Genomic DNA, 11,041 nt, shown 5'->3' with positions numbered 1-11,041 from the left:
AGAACTCCCACGGTTGAGCAATGGAAATCACTAGTTAATACCGTCATACCGTTTGAGAGAGTTGTATACAGAAATAGGAAATGTGAACATAAGTTTGGGAAGATTTGGGATGGTTGGCTTGCAACATCAGAAACCTTGGGTGCGAGAAGCAGTATGCACTCTTTATTGCATTGAATATCAGGGGAAGGAAAGGGGTGAGAAAGGTACGAAGAAAGTACCGATATACTGGGTAAATCTGTTTAGAACAATTCTTTCTAAATGTATGTATAGTGGAATAAACCTTGATTTAAATTGGAAATGTCCTGAACATGTAAGGCTCGGTATTATTGTATGCTCTGTAACATGTACTGTATGACAATGTATGGAATAATATGTGCCAAGTCTACCCTTACTATTGTATGATTTGCTGTAACATTGTATATTGTTTATTGCAAGCTTGAAGTTCAATAAAAAGTAGTTTGGAAGGGGAAAAAGTGGGTTTTACATTTTTGGGAAATTAACTTTATTAAACTTTTTTTACTTTTCTACTAGTCCCACTAGGGGACTTTAATATGCGATCCTCCGATCGCTATTATAATACACTGCAATACTTTTGTATTGCAGTGTATTACTGCCTGTCCGTTTAAAACGGACAAACATCTGCTAGGACATGCCTCCGGCATGACCTAGCAGGCATTCACTACAGGCAGACCTGGGGGCCTTTATTAGGCCCCCGGCTGCCATCAGAGACACAGACACTCGGTCTTCTTATCACCGTGTGTCGGTGGGATGAGAGGGAGCTCCCTCCCTCTCTCCAAAACAACTCAGATGCTACTGAGTGCCGCATCTGAGGGGTTAAATGGGTGAGATCGATACTGATATCGATCTCACACGTTCGAGCAGAGATGCCCCCAGCCCTCAGCTACCTCTGGCAGCTGAGAGCAGGGAGATTTAACGGCTTCCTGCTCTGTTTACTTATTCAGATGCAGCGCCGTAAAAAGGCTTATGCATCAGAATAAAGCCCATTAGTGGCCGCCGTGAAAAGGCGTATTGGCGGTCACTAACGGGTTAAAACTGGGTAAGGAACAGCCTAACTCTGCTACAAAGGTGAGGTTGTGGAAGACAATTTCATGTCACAGGTCCACCATGGCAATCATGTCACAGGTCCACCATGGCAAGACTGAGCACAGCAACAAGAGACAAGGTAGTTACACTGCAACAGCAAGGTCACTCCCAGGCAAAGATTTCAAAGCAGACTGGAGTTTCAAGATTTGCTGTTCAAGCACTTTTGAAGAAGCACAGAGAAATAGGCAACATTTAGGACTGTAGACGCAGTGGTCGACCAAGGAAACTAAGTGCAGCAGAACAAAGACACATTACGCTTACTTCCCTTCAAAATCGGAAGATGTGCAGTAGTACCATCAGCGTAGAACTGGCAGAAACCAGTGGGACCCAGGTATACCCATCTACTGTTTGGAGAAGTCTGGTCAGAAGCGGTCTTCATGGAAGAATTGGGGCCAAAAAAACATAACTTTGACATGGAAACAAGGCCAAGCGACTCAACTATGCACAAAAATATAGGGAATTGGGTGCAGAAAAATGGCAGCAGGTGCTCTGGACTGATAAGTCAAAATATTGATATTTAAATATTTGAGTGTAACAGAAGAGAGTTAATAAACCTTCACCGAAGGTTTGGAGAAAGGTTTGGAGCACGGTACAATAATGAATGTCTGCAGGGAACAGTGAAGCATGATGAAGGTTCCTTGGAAGTTTGGGGCTGTATTACAGCAAATGGAATTGGGGATTTGTTCAGGATTAATGGTGTCCTCAATGCTGAGAAATACAGGAAGATACTTATCCATCATGCAATACCATCAGGGAGGCATCTGATTGGCTCCAATTTTATCTTGCAGCAGGAAAATGACACCAAACATAAAGTCAATGTCAGCGTAAAGTAGACACAAGGAGCCCTGGAATTGATTATATGCCCCCAACAGAGCCTTGATCTCAACATCATCGAGTCTGTCTGGGATTACATGAAGAGACAGAAGGATTTGAGGAAGCCTACACCACAGAAGATCTATGATTTGTTTGCTAAGGTGTTTGGAACAACCTCCCTGCCGAGTTCATTCAAAAATTATGTGCAAGTGTACTGTCACGTACTCTCTGCCTGCAGCTCCCTCGGTCTCCAGGACATCGAGAGTTACTCACTCGGGTGTCGCCCGGCCTGGCAGACTGAGGCAGTCTGCAGCCAATAGGAGCTCAGGAGCGTCAGGCCAATAAAGCCTGGCTGATGTTCCTGAGCCCCCCCCCCTCTCCTTATTTAGTCCAGCCTGGGATAGTTGGCCTTCGTCTGTAATTAGAGTTTCCTTGCCTGGTGCTTTCTCTTGTTTCAGACTCCCCTGAGCGACTTGCTTTTTAACTTCTTGTGACCTGACCTCGGGTGGACTCCTGACTTTTCTTTGCCTTCTGTCTTTTGTTTTTTTCCGCACTGTCCCGGTTTCACCCTACCTGCATGACTCCGCCTTTTGCACCCGGACTTGACCGCGGCGCAATTGCCCTGCCTCTCCCTCCGTGTACTTCCCAGGTGACCCTTTGTTATTTCGTACAGTCACTGTCTTATCTGTTTGTCAGTTTCACTTGTACCAGTATAGGGAACACCGCCCAGTTGTGCGCCGTCGTTTAGGTCGGGTCGTACAAGTTGGTAGGGACAGAGGTTTAGGAAGAACAGGGACCTCACTGTTTACTGTGTATTTGTTCATGACATGTACCTAGAATAATTGATGCTGTTTCAGAGGAAAATGGTGGTCACACCAAATATTGATTTGATTTAGATTTCTATTCTGTTCATTCACCTTGCATTTTGTTAATGATTAAAAAACAACTATTAACACTTCTACTTTTGAAAGCATTCTTAATTTTCAGAATTATTCCACAACTGCCTAAAACTTTTGCACAGTACTAAGTATATATATATATATATATATATATATATATATATATATATATATATATATATATAAAAACTAAAAAGATCCAGCAGCACCGGTTTAAAGATGTGGGTGCAGGCCCCAGGGAGCAGACCAAGCTCTCAATATCAACAGAGATCCAAAAAATAGGCAGCACACCGTAGAGATCAGTGAAAAAGAGGGTACTTTATTAACCCCAAGTGCGACGTTTCAGCTCTATCCACTAGAGCCTTTCTCAAGCCTTTCTCAAGCTTGAGAAAGGCTCTAGTGGATAGAGCTGAAACGTCGCACTTGGGGTTAATAAAGTACCCTCTTTTTCACTGATCTCTACGGTGTGCTGCCTATTTTTTGGATCTATATATATATATATATATATATATATATATAAAAAAACACACACACACATATATATCAAGCAGCGTGGAGTCAGCACTTCAAAATAAAGTGGATTTATTCACCAAATATATATATATATATAGAGAGAGAGAGAGGGAGAGAGGGAGGAGAGAGGGATTTAGGGTCAGTGGAGCGAGGCAAGCGAGTTCACAACAGTAAGAGACAGTGGCACAGCAAATATAGTCCAAACAGGACTTGCCTATGTATTATTTTTATAGTCCATGATGAGAAAAAATAAGCCTTTTACATTTCAAGCAAAAACAAAAGAAACGTGCTTGGCTGACACAGAGACACACACACACACACGCACACGCACACGCACACACACACACACTGCTAAGCATAATGCATTTTTATCATGTGTCTTTATGTATAATACATCATTTCATAATATCAATGTTAGACATCTTAAAATACCATAGTAGACCTCTAGAAAAAAAAAAAAAGAATAAAAGGAATCACCTTTCATATAATTGCACACTGGAAACACTAAACTATAACTGCATTTTCTAAGTACAGCAGAGCCAGACGTTGTGTGTGTAAAATTCAGAAGAAAGGGAAAGCCTTTACTTTGGTCTTATTTTATTTATAAATTAGACTGTAGTTGGTGCCATGCAGACTACGCTGCTAGCTACTGGTGCAAAAAGGCTCATTCAGTGCTCAAGTCATTAACTCTGAACTTATGTTCTCCTTAAAGAGTCAATAAAAAGTTAAAACGGTGCTTGATTTAAGCAACACAATCCAAAAATGCCATAGAAACACAATGTAAAGCAAATATTTACACAACCAAACTGGATAATGGATCTTAGTGCTACAATGACACCGTATTGTTAAGACTTTTGTTTATTTTACAGATTAAAACAAAAAAAAGATTGTAGGATCAAAGTGCATTCCCTTGTTTCTAATAAATCACTGACAGTAACATCTGGTTTATTACTTTAATAATGCAGAAAATATGAATAGATTGTTAATAGTTTAAATGCATACAAAAATGCAAGTTTCTAGTAATCTCCCTGTCCTGTAAATGTTTGCACAACAGATTTGGCATAAGGTATCCCAGTATTAGTGAGGCTGCTTTCCCAGGCCATGTGAATAACATACACATATAGGGTTATCTCTCCAGTGGAAGGAGATCTTCTCATGAATGTAATCTCTTCTATCTGTGCTTTCTTCTCCACTTTCCCTCTTTCTGGAGTAATATATTACTGACATTTATGGGATTGCAGGCATCGATAAAATGTAGCAATTATTTTATAAAGGCTGAAGCCTGCTCTATTCTACTTGTTTCCAAAGTATAAATTGAGAAAATTCTGCTAATAGAGGCCAACATTTATTTGAAATAAATACATCCTAATATTGCTTTAACCCATTAATGACCAGCCTATTTTAGACCTTAAAGAGGCTCGGTCACCACAGTATAAGTTCACTATCTTCTACATAATGTGATCGGCGCTGTAATGTAGATTACAGCAGTGTTTTTTTTATTTAGAAAAACAATCATTTTTGATGGAGTTATGACCTATTTTAGCTTTATGCTAATGACTTTCTTAATGGACAACTGGGCGTGTTTTACTTTTTGACCAAGTGGGCGTTGTGGAGAGAAGTTTATGACGCTGACCAATCAACGTCATACAATTCTCCCGATTCATTTACACAGCACATAGTGATCTTGCTAGATCACTATGTGCAGCCATATACACACACACTAACGTTACTCAAGTGTCCTGACAGTGAATACAGATCACTACCAGCCAGGACGTGATGTCTATTCAGAATCCTGACACTTCGGTTACGTTCGTGTGAGATTTACAGCAAGGCAAGCGTAATCTCGTTTTAAATGACAGTTTACAGTGTAATCTCGCGAGATTACGCTTGCCTTGCTGTAAATCTCACACAAACGTTACCGAAGTGTCAGGATTCTGAATAGACATCAAGTCCTGGCTGGTAGTGATCTGTATTCACTGTCAGGACACTTCAGTAACGTTAATCTGTGTGTATGTGGCTGCACATAGTGATCTAGAAAGATCATTATGTGCTGTGTAAATGAATGGAGAGAAGTGTATGATGCTGATTGGTCAGCGTCATACACTTCTCTCCACAACGCCCACTTGGTCAAAAAGTAAAACACGCCCAGTTGTCCATTAAGAAAGTCATTAGCATAAAACTAATATAGGTCATAACTACGTCAAAAATGATCGTTTTTCGAAATAAAAAACACTGCTGTAATCTACATTACAGCGCCGATCACATTATGTAGAAGATAATGCATTTATAATGTGGAGACAGAGCCTCTTTAATGAACAAGTCATATTTTACGTTTTTCCATCGTCTCATTCAAAGAGCTATAACGTTTTTATTTTTGCATCGACATAGCTGTATAAGGTCTTGTTTTTTGCGGGACAAATAGCAATTTTTAATAGCACCATTTTGGGGTACATAAAATTTATTGATTACGTTTTAGTAACTTTTTTGTTGGGGGTGGAATAGAAAAAAATAACACTTTTTTGCGTCCCAAATATATGCCGTTTACAGTGTGGTATCAATAACACAATAACTTTATTCAGTTGGTTGTTGCGATTGCAACAATTTGTATAGTTTTGCATGTTTTACTACTTTTACACAGTAAAAACACTTTTTTTTTCAAAATTATTTGTTTTTGTGTCTCCATATATTTGAGGAGCCATAACTTTTTTATTTTTTCGCCGATGCAAGTGTAGGAGTGCTTTTTTTTGCGGGACGACTTATAGTTTTTATCGGTACTATTTTGGAGTTGATGTGACTTTTTGATCACTTTTTATCCAATTTTTTTTAAGGCTGGATTCAAAGTAAACAGCAATTTTTTCATGTTTTTTTTATTTTATTTTTTTACGACGTTCACTGTGCAGGTTAAATGATGTAATAAGTTTATAGTTGGGGTCGTTACGGACGCGACGATACTAAAGATGTGTAACTTTTTTACTTTATTTTGTTTTTGAATAATAAAGCAGTTTGTAAGGGGGAAAAAGTGGGTTTTTTATTTTTTTTTTCACTTTTTATGAAACTTTTTTTTACTTTTTTACTAGTCCCACTAGGGGACTTCACTATGCGATTATCCGACCACATTTATAATACACTGCAATACTTCTGTATTGCAGTATATTATGCCTATCCGTGTAAAACGGACAGTCATCTGCAAGGTCATGCCAGAGGCATACACTACAGGCAGAACTGGGGGCCTCTATTAGGCCCCCGGCTGCCATCGGAGGCACAGACACTCGGCGATCTTATCTCCGGGTGTCAGTGGGATGAGAGGGAGCTCCCTCCCTCTCTCCAAAACTCCTCCGATGCGGCACTCGCTATTGAGCGCCGCATCTGAGTGGTTAAACGGGTCAGATCGATACTAATATCGATCTCACCGGGTCGAGCAGGGATGCCCCCAGCCCTCAGCTACCTCTGGCAGCTGAGAGCAGGGAGATTTAACGGCTCCGTGCTCTGTTTATTTATTCCGATGCAGCGCCGTAAAAAGGCTATTGCATCGGAATAAAGCCCGTAAAATACTATGGGGCAATCACTAACGGGTTAAAGTGAATGTCCACCTGAATGTCCACCTGTAAAACCATGTCCTTTATTGGTCCAAAATTCTGTGCTAATTAACTTCATAATATATTTTTATACAAGTAAGAGTTCCATTTTTTGTATACAGAGCTCCAAATCTACTGCATTGCTGTATAGATAAATTATGAAATTCTAGCTGCCTGAAGCTATCACTAGGAGGAGCATAGGAGCTTACTGCATTCTGTTTTCTTTTTTAATTTAATGTTTGCAATGTATGCAATAAGCTTTTACGCCCGCTCTAGTGGTTGCTGCAGGCAGACGGATTTTTTACTTTTCAATCTATGTCTATGCAGGGGATTTGGAGCTCTGTACCGATACAGATATATTATATTTAATCAGCACTGCGTTTTAAAACTATTAAAACAGAAAAATGTTATTCAAGGGTGGACATTTACTTTAAGAAGATTCTTATTGTTACTGATAAAATGCTATACAGAAATGTATACACTATAATACATTAATTATTTTTAATTCCTGCATACATATACCGGGGTTAAATAAACCTGGCTGTTAACTTTTATTTAGTGAAATGAGGTGCCAATTATTGTCATGGCAGCCTGTGGGCCTAATGAGGGCCCCCAGGTCTGTCATCTTTGTACTCCTAATAAGCTCTACCTTAAAGGCCTTTTACACCGGCCGACAATCGGCCGATGCAGTGAACGCCGATCAACGAGACATTGTTGATCGGCGCTCGTTTGCTCCTGTCACATGGAGCTATGGATGGGGACGAGAGGTTGTTGCTCCGATCACTCGTCCCCATACATTATCATCATGTCGGCAGCGCATCTCCCTGTTTACACAGTGAGACGCACTGCAGACAACGATAATATTTCACTTTTTTAAAAGATATGATCTAGGTGTTGGTGGGTAATTTTAGTGTAGAATTTTAGAGCTTAGGGGAGGCATAATTCTGTCACTGGCCAATTCACCAATATCTGTTTTTTTTTTTTTTTTTTAAAAAGGTACTCTGCTGCGACCCTTGGTTTGTCAGAATAAACTAAATGGACTGAGTTCAGGTGAAAGTAAAACAAATAAGAGTCTTTATTGTCTCTGAGGCATAACTCGTTTTGAGCTTAAAACCTCTTCGTCACATAATAATATCGATATGTCTAATTTTTATCTGATGAAGAGGTTTAAACCTCGAAAAACACATTATACTGTGGAGACAATAAAGGCTTTTATTCATTTTAAGTTTACAAGAACTCAGTCCATTTATTATATTGTATTCTAACAAACCAAGCATCGCGCCAGTCAAATACCTTTTTAACAAAAACAGGCTGCTAAATCGCCAGCCAAGAAGACTAAACTGGTATAGAAATACAGATGGCTGCACCCAGATTGATACCCATCTTACGCTGCAATGGCTTTTTCTGTCCAGCACACAACCAAATAGTTTAGCACTGTTCCACCAATACCGCTTGAAGCATAATAATGTCCTACATACTTTCCTATTAGGTGTTCTGCCTTTGCTTTTTATTTTCAGTGAATCGCACTTGACAAATATGGGCTTTGAGAAGTTGCATGGTCTGTTTCCATTACAGGTACAACACTAGATAAGGGCATATAGAATAAAGAAGCACTGATCAGTACAATTGTTTGAACGTGTAAAGCTGTATTGTATCTTGAGTGTCAAAAATTTGGACAAAGCATGTGCAACATGGCAGATATAAATAATTTGTATCACCCATCAGAAGCTAGAGTCCTGGAAATGTTCAGATTAAGGTTGTTACATCCTTTTTCCGTTAAGTCCAAGCCTTGGTACCGGTAGCAGAGACACCACGTGTGGAGGGTCAGCGTCTGACAGCACCTGTGCAACGTTTCGGGGGTCCGCCACCTTTATCAAGCACGACACTAGATAAAACCATCTGGTGGATTAGTAGCTACATCATGAAATTGTGACCTAAAATGTTTCTTCCAAACTCAATGGTTTGTTGCACATATTAAAGAGGCTCTGTCACCAGATTTTGCAACCCCTATCTCCTATTGCAGCAGATCGGCGCTGCAATGGAGATAAGAGTAAAGTTTTTTTGGTTTTTTTAAAACTAGCATTTTTGGCCAAGTTATGACCATTTTTATATTTATGTAAATGAGGCTTTCTAAAGTACAACTGGGCGTGTTTAAAGTAAAAGTACAACTGGGCGTGTATTGTGTTCGTTACATCTGGGCGTTTTTACTTCTTTTACTGGCTGGGCGTTGTGTATAGAAGTATCATCCACTTCTCTTCACAACACCCAGCTTCTGGCAGTGCAAAGACACAGCGTGTTCTCGAGAGATCACGCTGTGTCGTCACTCACTTCCTGCCCCAGGTCCTGCATTGTGTCGGACCAGCGAGGACACATCGGCACCAGAGGCTACATTTGATTCTGCAGCAGCATCGGCGTTTGCAGGTAAGTCGATGTAGCTACTTACCTGCAAACGCTGATGCTGCTGCAGAATCAACTGTAGCCTCTGGTGCCGATGTGTCCTCGCTCGTCCGACACGATGCAGGACCTGGGGCAGGAAGTGAGTGACGTCAAAGCGTGATCTCTCGAGAACACGCTGTGTCTGCACTGCCAGAAGCTGGGCGTTGTTTAGAGAAGTGGATGATACTTCTATACACAACGCCCAGCTAGTAAAAGAAGTAAAAACGCCCCGATGTAACGAACACAATACACGCCCAGTTGTACTTTTACTGTAAACACGCCCAGTTGTACTTTAGAAAGCCTCATTTACATAAATATAAAAAACGTTATTCTTATCTCCATTGCAGCGCCGATCTGCTGCAATAGGAGATAGGGGTTGCAAAATCTGGTGACAGAGCCCCTTTAATATTAAATAAAGCTACTCTGGTAGGGTCCTTTTAGGACCTAGAATATATATCTTTGTCAATGGGTAACTATATGTTTTTCAGGGACTGTCCTCTGCTCAGTATTTGCAAAAGGATTACTTTGTACTTTACTTTGTACTTTACTTTGTACCATACTTTGTATCTTATGTGCTATGAACAAAATTGTATAGTGACGCATCTCTTTGTTCTCCGATTTTGTCTTACATGTTTTGTTACAGTGTTTTAACAGAAAATCAATAAAAAATAAATTAAAAAAAATAAATACATTTAAAAAAATTAAATAAAGCTAGTACAATCAGCCACTTCAGTCCCTGTTCATGTGATGCATCCTTTAGAAAAATTCTCAAAGCAAATCCCCCCCCCCGTGAATAACTTTTTCTTAATATAAATAGGTCTGATTTATTTCAGTTTTTTTCTGATGCTGAGCTCCAAATCCCCTGTAAAGTTAAAGAGTTAAACGATACTTAGTCATTTACAGCATACAAGCTACACCTTGAACTCAATAGTAAAACAATATGCTTTAACCTTCTCTTAGTGTTGGGTGATGTGACAAAACAAATAGAGCTATGACTGATATAATGTTATATTATGAAATTAAAGCAGACCTATCACCTCTTCTGTCATGTCTATTTTTGGTAAATAATTGTATTCCCCATGAAATAACAATTTTGCATCTTTTCTTAGAACTCTATGTTGTGCTGGTCCTCTGTTTATTCATACATTTCTAGGAGGAATAATAGAGCAGTGGAACAATGCAGAGTTCTGAGAAAATATATTACAGAACTATTATCTCATGGGGTAAGCAATTCTTTCAGAAAAAAAATAGGCAAAACTGTCGAGTATGCTTTTTAAGCTTTAATGAAAATTATGGATTCATACTACAATTTAAGATAAGAAAATTATCAAACAATGCAATAACTGTAATATAGTGCTGATTAGATGAAAAACCCAAATGTCATCAAGGGGTTGACATTATTGGACTTCATTTTGAGAAATTGTCTTGTCTTTTATCAGTTCATAAATATAGTTGTCTTCATATCCCAATATGCTTTTCAAGACCTCCACTGTGTGCTGTCCAATGACCGGAGGTGGCCTTGTTGTAGATATGTTGAAACTGTTGAATCTTACAGCAGGACCTATGAACATAAGAAGGTTCTTTAGTGTATAGATAATAATTCTAAATTACATTTTATGTAAGTTCTTATATTTTGGTTTAGAAATGTAGTTAGAGCAGCATGACAATCCAATTTACATAAATGACAAGGTTCCTTATTAA

General features: G+C 39.3%; 1 protein-coding gene across 2 annotated transcripts in view; it reads right to left on the bottom strand.

Moving 5' to 3' along the window:
• Window positions 1-10,623: 10,623 nt before the first annotated feature.
• SUGCT (succinyl-CoA:glutarate-CoA transferase) overlaps window positions 10,624-11,041 on the bottom strand; it is a 1,185,368-nt gene continuing 1,184,950 nt past the window's right edge. For both annotated transcript variants that reach the window (XM_075828569.1, XM_075828573.1), the window contains one exon: window positions 10,624-10,901. In XM_075828569.1, the coding sequence (XP_075684684.1) occupies window positions 10,738-10,901 (164 nt within the window). In that variant the 3' untranslated portion in view covers window positions 10,624-10,737. The remainder of the gene's footprint in view (window positions 10,902-11,041) is intronic.

This window comes from Rhinoderma darwinii, chromosome 5 (assembly GCF_050947455.1).
Source record: "Rhinoderma darwinii isolate aRhiDar2 chromosome 5, aRhiDar2.hap1, whole genome shotgun sequence".
In the NCBI taxonomy this organism is placed as follows: Eukaryota; Metazoa; Chordata; class Amphibia; order Anura; family Rhinodermatidae; genus Rhinoderma; species Rhinoderma darwinii.
Note: the sequence above shows the minus strand (reverse complement) of the source record. Positions and strands in the feature narration are given on the sequence as shown.